Here is a 26199-nt window from a genome sequence, read left to right as displayed (position 1 = left end):
GGATGGATGTGCTGGAAATGAGATGTTTGAGGACAATGTGTGGTGTGAGGTGGTTTGATCGAGTAAGTAACGTAAGGGTAAGAGAGATGTGTGGAAATAAAAAGAGCGTGGTTGAGAGAGCAGAAGAGGGTGTTTTGAAATGGTTCGGGCACATGGAGAGAATGAGTGAGGAAAGATTGACCAAGAGGATATATGCGTCGGAGGTGGAGGGAACGAGGAGAAGAGGGAGACCAAATTGGAGGTGGAAAGATGGAGTGAAAAAGATTTTGTGTGATCGGGGCCTGAGCATGCAGGAGGGTGAAAGGAGGGCAAGGAATAGAGTGAATTGGAGCGATGTGGTATACCGGGGTTGACGTGCTGTCAGTGGATTGAATCAAGGCATGTGAAGCGTCTGGGGTAAACCATGGAAAGCTGTGTAGGTATGTATATTTGCGTGTGTGGACGTATGTATATACATGTGTATGGGGGTGGGTTGGGCCATTTCTTTCGTCTGTTTCCTTGCGCTACCTCGCAAACGCGGGAGACAGCGACAAAGCAAAAAAAAAAAAAAAATATATATATATATATATATATATATATATATATATATATATATATATATATATATACCTTCCAATCCACGGTCAATGAACACGATAAGTTCCCAAGTGCACTTTTGTGTAATGATCATATATATATATATATATATATATATATATATATATATATATATATATATGAGTGATATATATATATATATATATATATATATATATATATATATATATATATATATATATGATATATATGATATATATATATATATATATATGATCGCGGGAGACAGCGACAAAGCAAAATAAATAAATAGATATATGTGTGTGTGTGTGTGTGTGTGTGTGTACATATATAGTTTGTTTATATAAACAAAAACATGTACACACGTTCATAATATACACGTATGTATTATTCAACTCTTACATACAATCCTGCTACAGTACACAGAGCCACAGACGTGTACATAACACATATACCTAGCTACATATAACCCACACATCATTAATTACCTAACGAACTCCCTAACTACCATTACAACGAGTATGGCTGAATGATCTACCATCTACTTAGCGATGTATCTACCTACATCTACCAATATGGCGTTCTATCTACCTACAACTACCAATACGGTCGTATATTTACATATTAACGAGCAATAGCGATACATAATTGTCCAATAGGTACATATGTTAATATATTTACTAATACCCACATATATAGCTCTATATATCAATCTAAAGTCACCAATATAACTCAATATTCCTCAGATGATAATATTCCGATATTCTACCCAGTAGAATATCGCCAACTGCAGGTATTAGAAGCAAACGCGAAAATAAAAGCCGCTTCAAAATACCTCCCTTGCACGTGGCGCCTCAAGAACGACCGCGAAATTAAATGATTTCAAAATGATTCTCCATGTGCCTTGCCCCAACACATGACGTCATTAATACATACAGCTACGTACATATACATATGTAGATAAGAGTCATTATAGAATAAACGTGTACGTACGAAAGGCATTAATGATGAAAAAAACCTTTTGAGAGAAATAGAAAACGGGCAAACGGGCCTCACATCCTAGTTCCACATATGTTGTCACACACTACATATTACATATGTACTTTCCCCTTTGACCTGAGGTCGAAAATACATATAAAATCCGTCTCGTGTCATTGCTATGGTTAAACTATGATGATAATGTGGGTCATGGCTGGTAGTGTGGGTATAGAAGATGGGATGTAGGTGGGCCGGGCCCGCTGTCCACACTGGTCTACAGCGGGAGATAGATAGACAGAGCGAGACTGGCGATAGACAGAAGGGAGATTGGCGATAGACAGAGGGGGATTGGCGATAGACAGAGATTGGCGATAGACAGGAGGAGACTGGTGATAGACAGAAGGGAGATTGGCGATAGACAGAGAAAGACTGGCGATAGACAGAGTGGAGATTGGCGATAGACAGAAGAGCCCCCAGGGACAGGAAGGGGGTGAGGTAGGGGTAAAAGGGGGAGAGAGAGAGATAAGATAAGGATATGGCGGGCGGGCGGGCGGGTGGGTGAGGAGGGGAGGTGGGTAGGTTACTTACAGCATAATAATCGCAGTCCCACAATTCCTTCAGGTCATTCTCGGCAAACTCGGCCAAAGTACTGTCTAAAATATCCATTTCCTTCTTCTTCTTTTTCTTTCTTCTTTCTTCTTCCTTCACACACACACACACACACGCACACGCACACACGGGCTGGGGCGTCTGGTGGTTGGGCGTGGGTGGTGGGGGAGGCGCGCGCGCGTGCGTGTGTCTGTAGTCCAGGGGTGATGGCCGAGTCGTTAAGATAAAGACGCCATTTAAAGATAACACTTTTTTTGGGGGGGTGGGTGGCGAGGTGGGCGAGCAGGTGGGGGCTGGCGGGGGGAGAGCGGGCGGCACAACTTTCCTCGACCAAGGTTCGCGGGCGACTGGTGACGGTGTCGTCTGCTAGCCCCTGGCCGGCCCTACGGTGGCGCCTCTGGCGGACGCCGGTGGAACTATGGCCGACTTCAACACGCCACAAATAAAACAATAAATCTTTTTTCCTCTTTTTTTCCTCTCTCTCTCGCTTCATTTCCTGTAGTCGGTTGGTTTTCCTTTAGAAAACAAGAAGAGGAAAGTAGGAGTCCGGCTGAGTTTATTCACAGCCGCTCAAAATGGCGGGAAAATATGACCAAATAAGATCTTTGGAAGATGGTTTTCTGGCATTTATATTAATTACCAAATGACCTCTGTCCTCATTTACTCGTTACTCAGATTAAAAATAACCTGAAGAATACTACTAGGCTAACCATAGCATGAAAAAGAGGCATTAAATCATCGTTTTAAAGTTAATAAACCGTCTTGGGCAGACTGGCAGAATCCATGACACTACAATAATACAATAATACAATCCTGTATTTCTTGTAGTCGATGTATGTCCAGCCTTACCCCATCACCTCGGACTGTTCAGGTTAATTGACCTTCAGCAACATAGACCATCAATGCATCTATAAATATTACATAGAATATTGAAGTAATATCTTTCGGTTCAAATTGGAAAACAATTGAATATTTCCCATCCCGAACACAGATCTCAGAGGAACTCTATGTATAAATAAATAAATGCAAGATATGGTTACAATTTCGTAAACGTAATTACTATTTTTGATCAACTACCTCACGCCAACTAGCCTAATTCACCGTAAATTAAGTTATTGGCATTTCAAATTCATATCTTTTGCCTCACCTAATCTCAGGTAACCTGACCAGAATGAAGACAAATTCGTAGGTAAAAATCAATTAACAATAATTAGTTACTGAAGACATGCAGGTAAAAGTGGTGGAGGAGGTGGGTAAGGGTCATGGAGTGGGGTGGAAGGGGTGGGTTAGGGTCATGGAGTCAGGTGGAAGAGGTAGGGTTAGGGTCATGGAGTCGGGATGGAAGAGGTGGGTTAGGGTCATGGAGTCGGGTAGAAGAGGTGGGTTTGGGTCATGGAGTCGGGTGGAAAATGTGGGTTAGGGTTATAGAGTGGGGTGGAAGAGATGGGTTAGGGTCATGGAGTGGGGTGGAAGAGGTGGGTTAGGGTTCTGGAGTGGGGTGGAAGAGGTGGGTTAGGGTCATGGAGTGGGGTGGAAAAGGTGGGTTAGAGTTATGAAGTGGGGTGGAAGAGGTGAGTTAGGGTCTTGGAGTGGGGTGGAAAAGGTGGAGTGGGGTGGAAAAGGTGGGTTAGGGTCATGGAGTGGGGTGGAAGAGGTGGGTTAGGGTCATGGAGTGGGGTGGAAGAGGTGGGTTAGGGTCATGGAGTGGGGTGGAAGAGGTGGGTTAGGGTCATGGCGGATGTGGTCATGAGGGGAGTGGGGATTGAGAGGGAGGCCAGTTGACGGGACAAAACTATGCATAAATTGGTCGAACAAAATGTTGTGATGAAAATAGGAAGGTTGATAGCGAGAGGAACCTAACATTTGGGAAGGTGCGGAGAATAATAGATCTGCGGAGGTCCAACTAAAGTGGGCAGCTGGGGTGATATAGGCGAGGCTGGCCATGTATTTGCATGTGTAGCAGGTGTGTGGAGAGGGGACTGAAACACCTGACCATGTGGACACGCACCACCTCCCCCTCCCCCGACATGTGCCAGCATTTATGGCCTCACCATGATAATGAGGTAATGAGGAGAATTTCTCTTCCACAGAAATAAAAGTAAGCCCAGGGCCATTTTTGTGCTCGCTGGCAGTTACAGTCATAAGTGAAATATCATGTGAAATCATTAGTACAGCTACACCTATTACTATTACTACTAAATTTGTAACTACTACTACTACTACCACTGACATGAAAAATAGCATCACTACTACTACTCATAGTACTGCTACTACTACAACTACTACTAATAATAATGATAATGGTTAGAACAATAATAAAAATGTACTTGAAATAATATTACTGTCAGGAAACAATAAATACAGTACAACATGGCAACATAAACACAGACCAACGACCTGGACTTCCTATAGTTGTTTGGCTATGGAGAAATATTCAGAATATTTCACAGCTGAATGTACTGAAAGGACTCTGTCTCATAGGAGAGTAAAAAGGAAGTCTGGTACAGCTATTGTGGTGATTGACATGGCTTGACATGGCTACAAAACTTCTCTGTGGATTTTTTTTTTAAATGTAATAGCTAACATGAGTCAGGCCAAAGTACACCTCATGTCATGAACATATGGGATGAAAGGTATGAACAGTACGAGAATGATGAATGTATCAGGGATTCATGTAATGTCACGTGTTTATAGACTCAGTCTCAAAAGATGGAAAAATTACAGAACAAGGGAAGGACAAAAGACGGAGGAAAGTTTCACGTCTTAGTTGTACAGGAAAAGCAGGTATAACAGTTAATCCTACTTTGGCTGGTCACCAGACACAAACTGTGGGAAGCAGTAGTCAATTACTTCTAGTAGCTCCAAGCCATAGTGAATGGGACACTTGGAAGACAATTCATGAAAATATTGACTGAAATGATATTCTTGGAATACAGAGAAGGAAACTGTTAACACTGCTTTGGACAGAAAGGGATGACTGAATAGAGGTAATCACATGAGTCGGTGAGGAAGAAGGCTTTTGATTCTGCTGTAGCAGAGAGGAAGGAGGAAAGAGCCACCCTAAATGTGTGAGCAGTGCTCCATATTGGGGTGGATGAAACCTTGGTAGGTTTGGAACAGCTGCTCGCAAGAATAATATTTCAAACATCTGTACAACATCCCCTAGCTTTTGGGAAACATATTTTGCAATCTTGATCATGTGGGGTTTCTAGGGTAGAGTGGGATATATGGTGATTCCAGTAAGTTCAAGTTATTACAGATTTGAAATGTGGTGTGTTGAAATTTACAAGTAGAAAAAATGTGACTTTGAAAGATATTTAGTTGGAAATTACAGCTTAGTAATGTTTGACTCATTTTGTAATGTTCGCAGACAAAAGGAATTCTTTGAATGTGCATCTATTTCACTTTTATTTGATGTGGGTTAAGTAAATTGTGGTTTTAGGTTGACTTGGAACTGGGTGAACTTTGGTTGTGTGTTTATTTGGATGTAGGGCTAAGTTTATCTGTTTGTGGCAGCCTGGCTATCCGTTTTCCGATCATGTTTTGAAATTTCCATTACTCAGCAGGTGTCCTTGGTCATCAACAGATGAAACAGGATAATAATAAACAATTTGATATGAACCTTTACTACAAAATATTTGTACCATCAGCAACCCATTCCACTAGTGAGCTTAATGGTTGCTCATAGAACACAGTATATGGTGGACATTTAATTTCCTAGCAGGATAGATCATCGGAAATAAAGGTTAAAGATAAAATGTGAAATGTCCCTACAAACACATACCTATAAATGACTCAATATTGTAACCAAGTTGTAGGCACATATGCAAAATGACTATACCAATTTTTCATTACCAAAATCTTAATCAAGAGATCACTCAAGTACGGCATGTTCATTAGCTGGCTGATAGCTACACAGCGATCCTCATCTATGAGTAATACTTCTATTCCAAAGTCGTACGCAACTACATTATTGGTTCACCATGGCAGCAACTCTGTGGAAGTTGAGGAGCCACATAAATTAACAGCTACTGATCACAGATTGGAATGTTTACACTATCATTGTAGCAATGAGGCAGTTTACATTTCATACTAACTGGCAGGACTCATTGTATTCATAATCTGTTTGTTTTACAGAACTAAGTGAATGTCATCAGAGACACAAAGTTGATTACTGAGGCCAATATATCATTATCGTTTTTTTTCAATACTCGCTATTTCCCTATTGAGCAAGGTAGCATCAGGAACAGATTATCATTATTATCATTATTATCATATGACATCAGGACCCCCTTTATGAGCCATCTGCAGCCTCAAAGCTGCACCCCACTATGGAGCAGGGAAATGATGACCTCTTGGATCAAAAAGGTTTTTGATGAGACTGCACTCCTTTCTATCCAATGACAATGATACAACCTTGCCAAAGGTGATTTCTCGCTGGCAATCTAACCTCCAGCAGGCGGAGTCACACGTCACCAGCCAATATCTTGTTAAAAATGATACTTAGTCCTCTAATTCATGTACAGTTCTGGTATTCATGAGAAAAATAGCTGCTTTTACACATAGGTATAAATTGACTATCCTTAGTTACAAAATGACTATAATCGGTGTTATAAAAGCAGAACTAACCCCAACTAACATCTTGCCTCCATTTCCTCTCTGTGGCACATGATATACAACAACCTCAATTACTATACACTGTATGTAACATGATGGAGTAATGAAATACGGTAACCTAATGCAAATAAAATCATATAAAAAGTATGATCCTGACTGTACAGAATAATTTTGCGTTTAACTGAGAGCACATTGCAACATGTTTGATTCTGTACAATCTTGCAAGGACATCCTGTTAAATCTACAAAGGACATGTTTCCTCCTTAGAGAATTTCATCAAAATATGCCTACTTCATGCCAAACTACATTATCAAAAGAAGTAGTGCACAGAAGGATATACAGCCAGGGTAATTAGCATAGTGTTTTTGTATTTTCAATTTGGGATGACATATATTAGGAATGGAAAACTCAGAAGATGGATGCTGATGGATGTTATGTTAATTTGCTCCTTCTCTTATAACATCAACTTAACCTTATATCATTTCATTGAAAAAGAGAAAAAAGAGAAGAAAACAATGGGGGCACGAGACAAAGAATGAGACACAATATAGAAAATGGCATAAACAAAAAGAAAAGGCAAGATGAATAAGCATGAAATGTCCAACAACCAGAGATATGCATGGGTTTACCCTGACAATACAGATAAACCAATCTGTTGCTTTAAATGTGCTATAAGCAAATGCTGACATTTTGCACTTGTAGTTACAACTGCTCATCTTCGATGTGACTAAAAAACTCTTTAAGTCACTTCCCGAGAATTCATTCTTACAAGAGGCTACTTGTGTCCTCTCTTTTTTCTGCTTGTTCTTCTTTACCTTCTCTCCCCATTTCTCCCTTCATCATTCTCTGTCTTTCTATCTATATTTCTTCTTTTTCTCTCCCAGCCTCTATCTCTTCCATGTATTTCTTTTCCAATTCTAACCTACTTTAAAGTTCCTCCCTCTCCCAATCACTTCCTTTCTCTCTAAATAAAATGTTGCACGGTGAAACTAAGTAACAGTTAAGATAACTCAGAATTTAAAAAATATACCCCACAGCACAGTCCTAACCACTATTCCTCTGCTTACTGTGCATATTCTGTCATTCGTTTCATGTATCCAGATAATAAATTCTTTTCTTATAAAAATATTTATTTCACAATCTACACAACAGATCAGTATGAATGTTAACAACTTATGTTGAACTGACCATGGAATACGTGTATGCCCAATGTGACATACTCTCGTTATTCTGCTTAATTCATTTCAAAACTCCATGTGTAATTCTTTCTGTGTGTCAAGATCAGTTCAATAATTCATCTCCATTCCTTATGGTAGATTGGTAAATCCAGCTTTTGGCTTATGAACCACAAGGATTATTAAATTCATCAATATAATTTTGTAGCCACCAATCAATTTAACTTGTACCTTTTTCAGGTACACAATGTAATTCTAAGACTTCATTTATGACCCTGAACTTCATCTTTTTCCTCATTTTTCTTGAAAGTACTAAAATGTATCCAGTTCAGTACATTAAATGGATACTTACATACAAATAAAAAAGAATGTACCACTGAGGACTGAATGTTATATCTTTTCTCATACTTTTCAAGTTATAAAGTTTAATACCAAATTAATGACCAAATATCCCTATTGCAAATTTGTCTCAACTAGCGATATTCATTAAGAGACAAATGGAAATTCAACTGCCTTTAAGACTTATCCCATGGATTCAGAAGTGTGATAAGTCACACAGTTACAGAACAGGCAGACAACTTCGTTCACCTGAAGAAAACTCAGCCTTTGGTCATTTCATTTTCTTTCTCTATTGCTAGCCGAGACGGCATGGGAAACTGAGGCCCTAATCAAGGCCATCCCATTAACATTATATATGTATATATATATACCCTAGCCTGAGCCAGGTACCCATTTTATCGACCAACCACTATGGGTGAATGAACAGCTGGGTTGACTGTGGACTAACTGTCGCATACAAGATTTGAATCATCAGGTCACTGAACTAACCACTGAGAGAATGGGAAGGTATGTGAGTGTAGAGTTCAAATGCTTTAGTATTCAGTATTATCTTTTCACAAATTATATCCTACGTAATACAAAATTACAAAATGAAAGTGCATCCTGACTTAGGATCTGCTTTGTCATTTCTAAACTATTATGAACATTTCATGCACATCAGACATCGACAAGAATAATAAAACATATTCTTTTAATACATAGGGGAGTACAATACCGGCAATGAATATCTGAAACTGGAAGAGCCCAATAACAGGAACCACCAGAGTTCCCTTAATGTTATCATTAAATAACCCCACAATACCTTCACTAAGGGACTCGTGTAGTTCAAGGCTGCACTAATTTCAGTAGCAGGGAAATGATGGACTCCTTTGGAGTGAGAAGTTCCTCGACAAGACCGTGCTCCCTTTCATCAACATGCAACGGTACAGCCTTGCAGATTCACTCATAGTGTAACCATAAGCGGACAAAGTCTGGCAATACCATCAAAGCTTCATAAATTTGCTTATTAGGAATTCCTGCATACAAGGTCAATAATCTATATATCACAGAATGTAATTGCCACAGTACTGATATATAAAGGGTAAGTGATAACATTCTCTCTATCATTGTTGTTTTTTATACACCAGAGGTTGTATCCATGTGATGACTAGTAACTAAAACCCTGCTTAAGAAACTAGGAACAATGTTAAGCTTTCACCAACAGTATTTAGATTCGTAAACTTCATCTTGACGTAGCAAAAACAAATTCATTACGATCTTTCAGGAGCTAGTTCAGATAAATTTTGAAAAAAATAACTTTGTACTAAACATACCGCCCTCTCACAAAAAGTTAACCTAACTCATGCATAAAAACAGAGAAACAACCTCGGTGAACTTATCTTGGACTGGAGAGAGTTAATTAAGTACGTATTGCATCTTTCAAATTCTCTCAGTAGAGGTATCTATAATCACTGCACTTCTCCCTAAGGAAGAAAAATGAGAGATGCGTGAAACAGGCAAGCACAGTTACAATACATACATCATCTTTACGTTTGGTAATGTGTGCGTTTTATGTTATGAAATTCAGGAAGACACTCTAAAATACAGAATTTCCTCTATACTCTTATTAACATATTGCTACAGAAGAGCACCACATATGCGACTTAATGAAGGGTATATCAAGGAGATCCAGCCAAAGCTGTAACAAAACCTATTTTGAAGGATATATACCATAGGGTCACAGATACAAGCCTCAACTCTATGCCTTTGGCTAAAGAGTTATAAAGCTATATATAGTATAGCAAACATTAATATATAATTAGAAAAAATTGTATTTACTTAGAACACAGAAACAGAATCATATCACAGCATTAATCTTAAACTGTCATGATGATGTGCTGTATCATGACTACATACAAAACAAAACAAAACTTAAAATGTACAGTGCTATGCAACATATTATCAAGTTATATTTCTAGTAAGAAGGATATCATAGTTATAGTCAAAACTCACAAGAGTCTTGGGTACATTGTTTTTGACATATCGTAATATCATGGACTTACATTCTAATCCTGTAAAATCTGTGTATGTTCTTATCATATTTCTTTTATCAAATTAATCTCAGAATTTTTTTCATTCCCCACTTGACAGGGTGAAATGCTAACAAAACAGAAAAACACTATAATCTGTTATACATACATATTGTCACGGGTAACACTTGGTATAACAATTACTACACAATACTTAGGAAAAATCCATTCTTTAACTAAGAGGTCAGTTTGATAGCAATTGAATGGCTGAAAATGGATCTTACAGATCTTACAGAATGAGTAGCTATAAAGAAAAACCTTAATTGTGCTGCAGCATAATGCAAGCATTACATTTACGAATACTGCATGATTACATTTCAGAAAATCATAGAAACAGAAAATCATATTTCTACCTATACAGAATTTGATCATAATTTTTCCCCAAAATTCTAATTTCTACAATGTAGACTGTTTATGGGTGATGAAAGTAAAAAGAAAACACTACAAAATATATTCTTAATATTCTTTCCACTCACAAGCAAAAAAAAAAAATATATAAATAATCATTACAGATGAGTAAAAATGATGAGATTAAAATTTGAAGAATATCAGGACAAAGAATGAGAGCCTGCACATCCAATTATGCCAAGTTGACTCCCACATGGCATTACATTCCCCTTTTGTTCATAAGACAGATGTCTGATCAAGGATTTTGCTCTACCTGTACAAGGCTCCCTAGTTTGTGCATATGGTCCCTACCCTGACCTGATCACTGGTTCTCCTACCCTGACCTGATCACTGGTTCTCTATGCTGCTCCACTCATTTATTCAATTTTACACTAAGGAGCAGCATCTTGAGAGGAAGAACAATCAAAAGGAAGAGGGGGAAAGAAAGCAGGATAAGATAAATGAACCTTGTTTGGAGACCCGAACCTCTCCTCTAGCAGGTTGGGTGGATCTCTTCCTCACTGACATTGACGAAATAAGCCAATGAAATGATGCACGTAAGAGTGGCGACAATGTCCACTGGATATTCATGGTTAAGCTAGGAAACCTTCCTCTCCAAGCTGGCTAGTGGGATCTCTGGATGAAGAGATCCGATGCGGGTTAGGAAAACCACACACAAAAGAACAGCGACAACATGCTATGGTTAACCCTACCTCCTGTTTATATAGGATTTCTCCTTTACTGACAAATGAAACCTACAGAAAACATCAGGGCCTGAAGATGCAAAATGCCAGCAATGAAAATGGAAAATTTCAACAACAAAGAAGATTAAATTTACAAGAAAAGGGATTATGATCACTGTAAGTCAAATGACAAATGAAAAATCACAAAATTACCTAGGGAATGAGAAATGAACTGTAGTGAGTTAGTTGCATAACATTTGATAACATGCAATACAGCACTAACAATAGCATCTGCTGGAAGCTGTTCCTCTCGGTACATTATGTTAATTTGGAGAAGGAAGAAATAATTTCATGAAAAATGACTTCTTTCAAAATATCGCCAAATCTTTGTCCTCTGCTCCATCAAGTCAATGGCTATACCAGGAAATGCATAATCAAAATCAATTACTGTATTGGGTTACTATCGATAGGCACTGTTCTTTACGAGAAAACAAAAAACTATATCAGACTTTTTAAGAGTTTGAAAATATTGGAAATTTTCCACAATCCTGCTCTGTGCACTGAGAGGCCCTGATGACTAAAGAAGAGTTCATTATAACTATTCTTTAAACCTGAAGTCAAATGTTAAAAAAATCAAAGGAAGATACAGATAAGGAAGATTTGAAAGATATAAAGGAGGTTGTCCCTTGCTATTGTTCTTTTAATGAGCTGGCCCACTCTTAGGCTTTAACTTATCATAAAATCGGACAAAAATTTATAATCTAATATCATACGAATGAATAGAGCAAGATCACTAAGCAAGCATCTGTCTTGCAGAAAGAAGGGAACACTGTTTTCAGGAGGAAAGAAGTGTCAGTTGGACATTACTGACCCATATATGGATATGCGGACTTGCACCTTTGCTTACAAGATGAATTCTAATAAGGGATGAAAAGTATTTTGTGGGGATTTCAGACACTGTGGGACAAAGTAATGCTTGCAATATGCTATCAATTTTCCATAAGTCAGCGAATGACATTAGCTTCTGTCAGTAAGAAGATGAAAATGAATGCTAATCTTCAATCGAAAGGTTGATTGCACTGGATATTGCAAAGGAATGCCATTGATCATTCAAATACGAAAAGTGAATATGCAATAACACAGAAATCTTTTGCCTTGTAAATCACTGATAATTGTAAGGAACTGTCATGGTAAAACTACTATACAATACTGCACTACTTGCTAATCTTTGATATCTATATGGAACTACCCTGGTAACCACCATACAGACTGATCTGCAAAAATTTTAGCTCGGAAAATTGTTCAAATTCGGTATTTGGTGATACAGAAATCTGTGTCTGAAGAAAAGTAAAAGCAATACAGAATATCACTGTCAATATTATGAAAACATACCATCACAGGCTGAAAAGCAACATGGGAACATATTAAACACCGTGGCTCAGAAATATATCCTCAGACTTATTTAAGCAGTAAGTTTGGATCTATGATGTGTTGGTAAACACATGATGAGTAACAAAACCATTCTACATGATTAGTAACAAAACCAAAGAAAATTGCTAAATGCATGACATTATCAAACACCCTTGGTGTCTGAAATAACGGCAAATAAATCAGTGGCTCAGTGCAAGACATAGTAATCTCCAAAATCTTATCTAATTTCACAATACAGTAATCCATACGTAAAAAATTTCAATGTGTATAGTTTTTCACAGTTTGCATAGTTAAATATTAACCATCTGTGAAAATCTGAATTAAGGCATACACATATCATGGAAATCTGGGAAAAAGAGAATCCTTCGACTGCCTAAATATTTTGACAGCTACTACTAAATAAAACACTGTAAAGTACAAAAACATATCAAACAATGGTTTCTTTGAAACTTTTGAAATGTATAATACTTATATGGTTGTGCATTTTTCTGCCATACTGAATTCTTTCAGTGCTGAACATTCATGTCCTTTTGTGTCAGTAAAAAAGAATATTAAATATGAATAATTCAGAAATTCAAATTGTAATGATCAAACTTCTCTTTACATTTGTGCGGGTATTTTTGTGGATCTTTTCCATACATCTGAGAAAGTTGTGCCTACTACCAGTTTCCAACTGGGGCAGATAACAAAATTCTTGATATCATAATTCACGATATTCAGATCTGGAGTATAATAAAATTAGGTAATTCACCTGAAACCTAGTATGTACAAGAAGCCTTACTATGGAAGGCCACCATTACAATACAGATGAAGCACAATGAAATAATTCTGGAAGGTAAAAAGTCCCTTTCCATAAGATGAAACAATATCACAACACTCAATATAAATATCATGCTCTCCAACATGATCAAGCATAGAAGTGGAGTGAAATTTAATGAATAAACTCACATATGATATGACGTAAACAATTGCTGCAAAAGGGATTTTGACCACTTCTCAGAGGTATAATGGTGACAGAAGGTCATATATTTGCCTTCTCTATCCCAAATCAATATGCAGGTTTTCTTATGAGGTAATTACAATCTTAAATAAGAATACTAATATTTAATATATGATGAAAACTAATAAGTCTGCATGGCTATACTAATTTCTGCACTCTAGCAAAATAATGAAAGACATGATATGCCATCTTGCCCAGCCACAGCCACCTTAGCAAAGTCTCTACCATAAAACTCATATGGGCCAGCCAGTAATTATGAAGAAATATACAACTAGCATACACCACCAGGGTCACACTAAGCTCACAAATTAAACACCAAGTTCTTGGCCTAAACATCAACAAGTCATTAGTTAAGTAATGAACACAAAGGAGCCAAAACCATTATCACCACAGGCCAAAACCACTGGATGGGAAGTGCACGTGCCTATTCACTTCATTTTGTCAGAATGCAAGAATTAGTTTCCAAACAAAGCTAAATTTCTGTACTTATCAATACTGAAAGACACATGACAATGAAATGAAAAGATAATTCTATACACAGAGGCAAGCACTTGTTTTCTTATTACAAAAGAACATGTAACCATGTCCTCACCTCAGAAAAATCATGCAATCTATATATAATACACGCACTGGGTTTCAAACTCTTTTGCTGTGGCAGTCTTAATATCCAAGGTACACTTTGTGTGTGGGATGTTTTCAAATATTCTGATGGAATATCTTAAAAAATTTGTAGTTATGATTACCTAGAACATAATCTTCTAAACAAAATGATATACAGCTCCGCTGGGTGAAAGGTTTAAATTTACTTTAAGTCATTTAATTCACGCAACTCCACTGCCAGGTGTAGTGAGAGCCACTGCTAAATGTTATGAGATGTGTAGTTCTTTTGGAAGCTTCTTTGGTCATAAATGAATATCATTACTATGGTTTCTTTTCATTAACATCCATATACTTGTAACAGAGTCCTAGCTTTAAAAATCACTACATAAAAAGAGGATGTGAATCTTACATAGGCTTCCCTAATGTCTCCATGTATACTGACCAGCGTATGGATAAATATAGGCTGCAGTTTCTGGTAACAATGTGAGATATGCCACTACAAACAGTAATGGCTACATATCTTTCCTCGAGGTAGAGGTTACCAGTTCAAGACTTTAACCCTATATGCAGCAGGTGTACTGAACAGAAAAAGGAAAAAGGTAGTCTGTATACATGAACATGATTGTACATCTTCCCTATGAGGACAAGCAGCATCCAAATCAGGAAGTGCAGTACAATCTTATTCATTCACAGTGCTTACGACCAAGCCCACTGTGAGAAAGTGAATCTTGTAAAATACTATACTTAATATCCACAACTCTCTTATCCTTCCCATTCCCTGCCAGCCATCATGGCACTGTTATCACACTCCTAATATCCATTATAAAAATCTGTTCATGTTCTGATTTGGTTTCAACCCTTTGGATGTGTTATACGACTTAAGTCAAATGAATTTCCAATAATATTAGAAGCAGTGTTTGACTTTTCTCTATACAGTGAAAAGTTATATCAACTATCGCAGTGTTTAATGACATCCCTGAAGAGTCGGAAATAAACCACACACAAAAAGTACTGTTTTCTATGTATGCAGGGAAAGAACTTGACAGTGGGAGCAAAGATCCACACTGCCATACTGACATGCACAGAGACTGCTCTTATTTGATTTTGTTTTACGGTGCAAATACTGTACTAGCATAGTGGTACAATACAAAATGATACTGTTTCTTTCAGCCATTTGTAAACATTCACTATCTAGCTATCAAGTGTAACGTAATGAAATACGGACCTATCATCCATAGCCAATCCTACAGACTATTCCATAGTTTACCAAGTATAACTACATCATTTTTCATCCATGAAGTTGTGATGAACTTTTAACTCTATGCACTGGCGAAGGGGCTGTACATTGTGCCAACAGCATTCAAATATCCCCCCAGTTTAAAGAACACAAAAATAGCTGAATTAATAATCAAACTTACAATATATCTCTTCAGAATAGATGCTCAAAAGATGAACGAGGAACAATCATTGATCAATGACTAGTTTTTTCACACCTACCTGCTTTTCCTTCCTTAGTAAAGCAGCATCAGGAACAGATAAACAACAGTGTCTTTTCTACACATACATTTCCTACCTATCGAGACACTTATATCCACAGCCAAAACCTACAAACTAACTCCAAGGTTTACCTTGACCACTTCATATACCCTGGTGCAACCACTAGGAGCACTTTCTCCCACATATTTCTTCTTTTAAATATAAGCCAACATGGCAAGGAAAGAAGCATGCCCTAATCATGGTCATTTTGAATGAAATAGCAGGTTTACAGTGAAAGAACAGAGAAAGGATTGAATTGAGCTCCTCAGGTGTTTGCAGATCAAACTCTTAATGTTAGAAAGGTCATTGGAAGAAGGAAAGACAAATGATGAAGAGAACTCCCTAGCTTTGCTGTACGAGAAAAGGTGTTTTGAAACAGACAATCTTCATGAGGCTGGTTGCCACATCAAAGTTATGGGAAGCAGCTGCCAAATGCATGCCTTGGGTTTGGCATATATCATGCTGGTACAATTCATTCTATCTACTGAATTCCACACCTTCCAGACTGTCCACGCCCCAGTAACATAAGGCCTCCTTCACTTTATCCCTCCTTTTTCTTCTCTATCTCCTCATCTCTCTTGCTACCTCCACTTCTGGCACATGTATCCTCATAACCACTCTTTCTTTGTTCTTCCTGTCCATACATCTGGACCATTTTAGTACACCCTGGTTAGCCCTCTCAATCAAACTGTGCATCTTGACACAACTCTCTCTCAGTGTCAATCTTTACGTGATCAAACCATCTCACACCACATATCATCTTTAGGTACTTCACTTCTAACAAATCCACCTTCATTTGTGTGTGTGTGTGTGTGTGTGTGTGTGTGTGTGTGTGTGTGTGTGTGTGTGTTTGTTCAAGGCCCGAGAATCACATCCGTACAACACTGTAAGGATTGCTATCCCTTCAAACATGCCCATCTTTTCTTTGACCTCTCCTTTCACACATTCCTTAATGCATCCAGGATTTTGGCCCCTCTCTCCTACCTTATGACTCACTTCAGCCACCAAGGTTCCATCTGCTACCATGTCCATTCTCAGGCATCAGAAGCATCCCATTTTCTTCACCTTCTCCCCATTCGAATTCACACTCAGACCATCCTGTCACACCTGCTGCTGCAATCAACTTAATTTTATTCACATTTATTCTCAAATTTCACACACTCTCCTAAACCAGCTTCTGGACTTTCTCTGCAGTCGGTCTCCAAATAGATGAGAAAAATTCATTCTGTGGTATCATATGGCAAACTAGTTCCCATAACTTCAGAGTCATCTAATACAAAACTCATATATCTTGCTATCTACTAATCATTCAGAATTACCCTTATCAATTCTGGCAAATATCTGTTAATAAACGTATTCTATAAATTGGCTAGGTATCAATATCATGTGAATGCTGAGCAGTGATAGCACCACATCATGTGAATCAAAATCAACTATCCTATGCAGAAATTGTTGGGCCAGTTAAGACGAGTCAAGTCAAGAAGGAAGATCGAGATAGACTGTGATTGTTGACTTTTAAGCTGTTATGAATCCTTAACACTTACTATATACAAACTTTAATAATTGCATACAACAACTTAATATGTTTAGATCTTGCACATTCTACCTTAGAATATAAAAAGCTCGCTTAAATATAATGTTACTTCAAATGCTAGTAGGTATTGCCGCTTCCAGGGACAACTAGGTATAAAGTTCATTTTTGGTTTTATGAGCAGTAGAGTTCTCCACTGCTCAAACCTGGCTCTTTTACCAATAAGGCCTTCCAAACAATAAGAAAGTTATTGAGCAAAAGGCTCAGTGTGATAGTGAATAAGTGACCGATGACTAGTTATTTCATCTTTTTACGGAGTCCCTATAATGTGTCTTTCAAGGGTTTTTGAGTACAAAAATCATCAGAATTTTTCATATTCACTATAAATAAGAAAGGAACTAGATTCAAAAGTTTTCTACTATCTTGTCTTTAGGTGAAACACATTTACTCTGTCGATTCACACTTGTAAACTGCGACTTCCAAGTAAGATTATGTACAAACTAAATTACTGACTGCAGCCATCTGTCTACTCAAAACTGCATATATAAATAAATAACTCTGCATTGTTGATACTGGCCTGTAAGATTATCACATGGTAATAATTTGGGAGGCATAAAATTTTTGAGTAAAAAATATTACTTGCATCTGTGATGTACATATAATTGATTGTCTTCACAGAATAAACTCCCTATGTAAAGAATGTGTATTCAAATAACATCTTTATGAATTATGACAGTAAATTATCAGAATATGCTTTGGACTGACACTATGATAGTAAAAACTTATCTTCTCTATATATTCCTCAAAGAACACACTAGATATTCGAAAAAATTATTTAATTCACTTACTGAACATCATATCAAGTTTGATCCGGCAAGATGTTAAGATGACTGAGCTGAGGGTGTGTGAGCTGAGACTCGTCTATGGAAGCCTCATGGTTGAGCTGCGTATCGGTGATTTGGTTATTTGTAAGTTCTGCTTCTACCAGTTGCGTAGTGCCATCATTTCCCTGTTGTGGGGTTCCAGGGTTATATATAACATGCAGATCTGATGTATCCTTCAGAATAGTTCCGGGCTCTAGTTGGGTAACATCATGCACACTTGCTGGGTTTACCAATGGCACCATAGTACTGTTCCCCACTAAGAGTGATGATGTGGTGCCATCTAATGTAATAGTGGGACCAGCCTCCAAAATCTCACTGTCGACGTGACCATTTTCCTCATTTGACATGGCACGCATCAACTCAGCCTGGATTGGTCGTGTCAGGGGTAAAGAAAATGGGATGTAGATTATTTCTACATTTTGAGTATCAGCATCACCTTCCACTTGTGTGATGCCTTCAGCTGCCGGTACACTCAAGATATTCTCTGTCTGGTGTTGGCCTTCTCCCACCTGAACTACTTGCTTTTCTTGATGTTCATGCTCAGTTTTTTCCTCCTTCACCTGCTGATGTTTGCTATGAGATGGTTGACTGCGATGCGTAGATCCACCTCTTCTCTTTCGGCCCCCTCTTCTACTGTTTGCCTGGTCTCTAGCTCTCCGTACTGCAGCCTGACGGATGGGTCGAATTCTCCCTGTGTTTGTTGCGGGGCTAGTGAGATCTCTACCTTCAGCATCAACTATTACATCCTCTATATTCTCTGTTACCAAACACTTGTGATCTTCCTCTTCTCCATGGTGAAGAAACTGAAAAATTAATAAAAAAACTGTTTTACATTTACACTGACAAAACTTTAAAATCAATCGAACTTGTTTTGGCTTACTCTGACTTTGAAATTAGTTAATAATCATTCATCTATCAATTATCTTAAACTCTGTCCCAATCTATATTACATGAATCAAGTTCAAACAGTTCATTCAGATCCTTTTTTATACTTGTCCACTGTTTCCCACACTAGTGAGGCAAAGCCAAGAAGAGATGGTGACAGACTGCATTCACTCCACATCCATTTTCTAGCTATCATTTGCAATTCACCATCAAAATATACATCATGCATATGTATCCTCTATTATGTCAAATGTGAGGAAGATCACAAGGCTTTTCATAGGTCTTCATAAGTGATCACACAGGATACAAAGCTGAACCATAAAGTCAAACTTGCATCTCACTCACATTTTCATCTCTGAGCATAAAACTCTCCACAGCACATACTGAAAAACATTTCCATCCTTGCCCACAACTCAGCACTGCACATTTTTGTTAGTAATATCACTTCCAGTTCCATGAACTGACCCATCCCACTTATTTTTTTGCAACGATATGACAATGCTATCCTTTAGTATACCTCAACAGATCATTACATTTAAACTCTGTCATAATCATGTTCCTGTGAGTGCAATAGATAATATTTCGAAGAAATAGGAACTCTTACCAGATGGCAAACAGAACACTTGGTATCTTCAGGGCGAAAGAACCTCTGTCTTTACTTGTCGATCTATTCGTGAGGTGCTAGAACCTCGCCCCCGGCTCCTTCCACGGCGAACACGACCACCCGCATGAGTCATTACATGGAGTCGCAACTTATCTGTTAGAAGAGGTGAAAAAGAGTAATTTGAGGGACTGTTTAATGAGTTAACGGACATGATGGTGGATGTGGTAAGTTTGGGATGTGAGAATGTGCTTTTATAATAACAAAGTTGTGAATGATTGGATAAAAAAGATTAGCAAAAAGGCTGAAAATGAGGACAAAGTATAGATATTAAGGAAGTTATATAACAGCAACAGAAACTTAAGAGAGGGAGCCTTTGAGTGTGGGTCTCTTCCTCCAAACTAAACAATTAGGTAATAGCATCTGAAATGACAATCTCAACTGACTTGGCCAGAGCATAACAACTGATGGGATTAACTTGTGTCAGTGACTACATGAACATCAATGTTGCTAAGGTAATATGTGATGGCGTAAACAAAGACCCTGCAGCAGGTTGGCTGAGGTTGGCTCATTACAGCAGCTACTGTGTGGTTGTGTATGCATGGCTAGACAGGCCGGAGAGTTTACAGTCACTAGCCCGTAATCAAGAGAAATTATTTTCATTCATGACTTGCAGCTTAAGTCTGATGATAAGCTGATGTATGCAACAATGGCAAATGTCAAAGTTAGACTAAACAAGGCAAGGAAAAATTTCACCCAAAGCCACTCATAATCATATTAAAATAGTTAATTTAACCATGAAGTTATATCAAATGAAAATCTGGTAAGTTGTTATACAGTTTTTGGAAATGATGACAAAAGGTTTACAACCAATGGCATGAAAAGTGATGCTAACATCAAAACTAAAACCACAATAAAACTATAAATTCTTACACAACATCTATTGGCAAACACCAAATCTGACCATCTCATGAAATAAGATTTCATTTTACATGAATAGTAAACTCTTGTCACAAATTTTTCAGCATTACAAGCCCTCCACACATAGATAAAATGCTTACCAGGTCTACTGAATTCCCTGAGACACCCAATGCTAGACCTAAATGGACATTTCAATTTTTTTGCCTCGTGGATTAACATGTGACGTTTCAATTTATCACGGCGATTAAAGGCAGTCTTGCACAGCTGGCATTCAAATGGCTTCTCCCCAGTATGTATCAGCTGATGCAACTTTAAAGAGTATTCTGATTTAAAGTCCTTGGAGCATTGCTGGAAAAAAGCAAAAGGTATATCACACACAAAATCACTGTTTACAGCTATCAAACAGATCATGAAGAAGCCTTCTGAGATTTGCGAAGAATAACAAGAATGATGGACATACCTCAGTTGCCCAAAGAGGCATTATCAAAGGGATAGAGTAGCTTCCTTACCTAACAGAGGTGGTACTTTCTTTTTACCAATATTTACAATAAAATGAAAATCCGCTAAAAATAAGAAAACTTTAAAGTAACCTTCAAAGGTTGCTCTATTTCAATTGTAAAGATGGTGCCTGCCTAACCTGCTTACATAAGATCTTGTTTAAGCCTGATCTGAATACAGGAAATAATATTAATGATATATTCAGAGAGACGGATGACAGATTGAATCCTTTCATGAATGTCCGCAAAGGGCAATGGGACAGAGCAATGGATATAAATCACTAAATGTTTAATTAGAAGTACGAAGAATGGCTGGTAGTTATTCATTTGGAGGTATGTAGGATGGCTTGCAGTTATTCATAACATAACAAACACACTAACATGATGAAGTTGTCTTAATTTCTGTACAAAATTTTCTTAGTCAAAAGGCACTACCAAGCATAAAGCTATCACCACAAATGAAATGACAAATGTAGAGACAACAGGTGGAAACCTTGTAAAACATATGGATATTCTAAACTTACTGCACAAGAAACAAATATAATTCTAAACTCACAGCACAAGTAAACAGGTTGACTGTTCCATGAATATGCAGGTGACGACGCAAAAGCCGCTCAGATGTAAATACTTTACCACACTGCTTACAAGGATAGTAATGCGAGGATGTGCGCAGATGATGCTCTAACGCCTCTGCGCTTGCGTATTTGTTCATACACTTTGTGCATCCAAAGTAACTGGAAAAAAGGGAATGATACACAGTTGTATATATCGATGAACAATGAATATGTGTAATATGTTTTATTATCTAATGTGATGAAAACACAGTATAGCAGATATTTTCTTTTAGTTCCACAACTTCTTTAGATGATCCTTTAAATGCTGTATGCCTATTTGAATTCACAAGAAAAATTATGCAAAATGTTCAGACTGTACATTAGGAGTAAACATCTAAAAGACATAGAATGGAAAGATGTATAAAACTGGTGTCAAATCAACACAACAGTACATAACAGCTTCATCGCTGTTTTATTTACTAAGGGCTGTAGATTAGCTGGTCTTGCTCATCCATCATCCATGGAGGGAGCTAAAGGGATGGAGGACTGAAAAGGAGGTAGAAGGATGGAGTGATGGAGGTTTAGGATACTGAGGTCTTAACATTCAGGAGGGTGAGGGGGATGAATCGGAGAGAATGAATGATTCGATGTGGTATATGGACTGAACCAGGGCTTATAAAACAACCAATGTAAACCATAGAATAGTCTGTGGGGCTAAGCTGTGGATGGTGGGCTCTGGTTTTGGTGTATTACATGACAGCCAGAGAGTGCATGTGTGCAAATGAGGAAACTGGTTATCTGCTCCTAACCCTAACTCACTGAGGCTGTAGAAGCAAATGCGTATGTCAAAAACATAAACTTCTTTACCTTGGACCTATAGTTTTCTTTGGCTGAGGGTACACTGAGTGCTCATACTGATGGAAGCCAAGGTCATTGAGTGAGGAGAACACCTTGGAGCATGTATGGCATCGGTACTGCAGGTCACGGTCGTGTGTGCGGATGTGTTCCAAAAAGGAATCCAAATCATCAAAAGCTAAGTCACAGTTCTTCTGAATGCACTTGTACACCTGGAAGATCCATAAAAATGTAATGTAAGTCTTATATTCATCTTTACGTTACGGTGTTTATATGTTCACAAGAGCTTTCTTTGCACCATACAATATTTGCTGTTCACCTTCATTCTTAAAGATTTGGAGACAGACCTATTATGCATATATGCATATGGTTCATATCCCTGTAGGTAATGGAATATGGCTAAAAGAACTGACTTAGAATGCTAGGATCCTGTCTATGGGAATTTCATTAGGTCTATCAAGCCATATTTACACGGGAGTATGTGGTGAAACTGCCATCATCTACAACAAGTCTTTATACAACGCTTGACCATTTCTGTGAATATCTGAAAATGTGACAAGAAAACAGGAATATATTCATCTCTATAACTGTATCTCTATCTAAGGAAAACCTTTACAGGTGATCCATTACGAGATACATATGACTGAAGACTTTCTGATGCTTCTTCTCCTTTATATCTATTCCTTTATATCTACTCAGCTGGTCAAAGCTCACTGCATTTGTTTGTCATTTAAGACAATAAATCAACACCATTCAACAAGATTTTTTCATCTTAATGAAAATGAAAATGATACTTATTATACCGGATATCAAAACAATATACCAAAATAAAATGGATGCAGACAAGTGCCTTGTCTCCTGAGTCTTGGGATTATCAACAGGATTCCATAAATCAAAAACTAATTGACAAATAATGAAATACACACCTTTTGATGGGCATGAAGTTTCATATGAGTGCGCAGTTCTACATAGCTGTCAAGGGAATGCCCACAAAACTGGCACACATACGAGTCATCCACCAGAACCTCCTCTTTCACCACACTACCTTCTTCTAAAAGGTCCATCTGAGGTGCCATCTGCCATACACATAAAACATTTGTGTAAGCTCATCGAAGATGTCATAAGAAACAACAGCTCTGAAGTACTGCAATGCTCATTTCTTCACTGCATTGACTGGTATAATCTGTGACAGTTCACCTGTCTGCTGGCTGGGCATTCATTTGCATAGTTTTGGGGATGTGCTGAAATGGTTTAGGCATATGAAGAAAATGAGTGAAGACAGATTGACAAAGAGGATTTATGCGTCAGAAACAGGAGCACAGGGAAAGGGGGGGGACCAAGATGGACACAGAAGAATGGATGCAAAGAAGGGAAGAGGTATGTACTGACAGGGAAGTATTGGGCTAAACCATGGTACCTGAAGCAATTAAAATGAAAATTTGAGTAGACTATGGATGGTAAACTCTGGTTTTAGCGCATTATATATAATATCAAGAACCTGGAGGTGTGTACTTAAGCCATCTTTCATTTGATCCTAATACTACCTCATAAAATCCAGAGAAGCACTTAGGAATAAAAATAATTACACACTCATCTTGTAAAAGAAAAGGGTAAGCCTAGCAATTTAAAACATCAATGCTTTTATGTTATGGTAACAAAGGTAACTGAAACAGAAAACACTTGTGGTTACTTCTGGTGGAGTATCTCTCTTCATTAGATAAATGCTTCATAAAAAGTACCTGAAGCATCACAAACCTATCGTAAACTAAAAGGGTGTACTGTGGCAGAAAACACTTGTTTTCCCTGCATTGCATCATAGTTATTTTGAGTGAAATAAAAACAGGTGATGATGTTGTTTGGAAAATACTGAAAATATTCATATTAAATTCCATGACAAAAGGTGTAATCATCTTCAAGTTAAAAGCCAGATCATATTTCATGTTAAATATTTTCTTATACGGGGCATAATCTATGCAAAATTTAAACAAGAGTTATGGGGGTTTATGCTGTTCAATTCTACTGATGATGGAATTTTTTTTCTTGAAGATAATTGAGTACTGATCTTGACTTTCTAGAATACGGTCAAGCCTAAGTTGCACATTAAAGTGAGACTCCAGATAACAAAAAAGCAATGTGTGAGTATATGCCACGCTGCACAGAATAGGTTCTGCATTACTGGAATTTAATCACTGCATGGCACAGCATGAATTGGATTGATGTTGCTGAACCATATGAACAGTCAAGGTAAACTGTTGAATAGTCTGTGGACTTGGCTATGGATGGTTAGCTGTTTTTGGTGTATTATACATGACAGCTATAAAGATGTGTGCAAATGAAGCTATTGTTCATTTTTTCCTAATGCAACCTCAGTAAGGTGGGAGAGGCTATTGCGTATAAAAAGAAATTCATGAAATCATTAATCTATCAACATAGGAAATGACATCTAATGAACACGTCAAACCGAAGTAATGTTCACTTACATCTATTCCTGGTGACATCATAAGTTTCTTAATTGGATCCTTCGGTAACGTGTTACTGAGAGAGCCAGCTGGCCACACTCGATGTGTAGCCATATGCTTTTTCACATTGCTCTTTTGTGTGAAGGCTCTTCCGCACACAATACACTGAAAAGGTTTCTCTCCCGTGTGCGAACGGATGTGTTGTTGAAGGTCAAAATTCTTGCTAAATTCTTTGGAGCAGAAGGAACATTTGTGTTTTGGCTGGAAAAAATGAGGTATACATCTTAAATACAGATTAAATGAGTTTGATTATGGAGTCAAAATTCTCTGCAAAAAGAAAGATTACTTGAATACAAAGAAAATAGCACTATGAAGCATTCACAAGTCATCCAGAGTTGAGTGCATATGTTCAAATCTTGTTTCCAGTAGAGACGGGTGATTGCTGACGCTTATGCACCTGGTCATGAAAGATGGAAGGTGGGCAGATTGAAAAGGGCAGTGAGTGAAGGGATGATGTACAGTTGCTAGTGAAAGAGAAAAGAGAGGTGTTTGGGCTGCACTTACAGAGAGTTGTATAAAAGAAAGTGGTAGGTCAAAAAAAAAAGTACAAAAGTTAAAAAAGAGGGCAAAAGAGTGATGGGCTAAATGAGTATCAGTAAACTTTAAGGAGATTAAAATGATGTTTTGGAGGGAGGTAAATAATGTGCAAATGACAAGAGAACATATGGGAACAATGGTTAAGGGAACACAAGGGGAAGTGAAAGATTTTAAGATGCAGAGCAATGACCTTTCATGAATGAATACCTCAACTACTTCTATGTATGAAACATTTTGTATATCAGCTCATTTTCTATCTAGTAAGATTATTCCCATTTACATGGGGTGAGTCAAATGCATACAGCCATTCCTCTTAGTGGGAATCAATTTTGAAAAACTGGGGTTCCTAGTACCTAATATACAGGACAGCAAAGGGTAGGAATGCCTTGTACCCTGAGATAAATTGGCTGCTCTGCTACCCTTTTAGGACATT

At 37.8% G+C, this 26199-nt stretch overlaps 2 protein-coding genes across 3 annotated transcripts in view; both read right to left on the bottom strand.

Annotated features, from left to right (window-relative positions):
* LOC139767447 (cyclic AMP response element-binding protein A-like) overlaps positions 1-2352 on the bottom strand; it is a 73264-nt gene extending 70912 nt beyond the window's left edge. For both annotated transcript variants that reach the window (XM_071696835.1, XM_071696836.1), the window contains exon 1: positions 2125-2352. In XM_071696835.1, the coding sequence (XP_071552936.1) occupies positions 2125-2202 (78 nt within the window). In that variant the 5' untranslated portion in view covers positions 2203-2352. The remainder of the gene's footprint in view (positions 1-2124) is intronic.
* Positions 2353-5755: 3403 nt separating this feature from the next.
* LOC139767455 (zinc finger protein 341-like) overlaps positions 5756-26199 on the bottom strand; it is a 28338-nt gene continuing 7894 nt past the window's right edge. The window contains 8 exon segments of the mRNA XM_071696853.1: positions 5756-19200; positions 19887-19919; positions 19921-20039; positions 20945-21152; positions 21858-22035; positions 22723-22922; positions 23637-23786; positions 25191-25430. Coding sequence (XP_071552954.1) covers positions 18373-19200; positions 19887-19919; positions 19921-20039; positions 20945-21152; positions 21858-22035; positions 22723-22922; positions 23637-23786; positions 25191-25430 — 1956 coding nt within the window. The 3' untranslated portion in view covers positions 5756-18372.

This window comes from Panulirus ornatus, chromosome 61 (assembly GCF_036320965.1).
Source record: "Panulirus ornatus isolate Po-2019 chromosome 61, ASM3632096v1, whole genome shotgun sequence".
NCBI classification, from domain to species: Eukaryota; Metazoa; Arthropoda; class Malacostraca; order Decapoda; family Palinuridae; genus Panulirus; species Panulirus ornatus.
The sequence above is the reverse complement of the archived record's forward strand: the minus strand, read 5'-3'. Positions and strand labels throughout refer to the sequence as shown.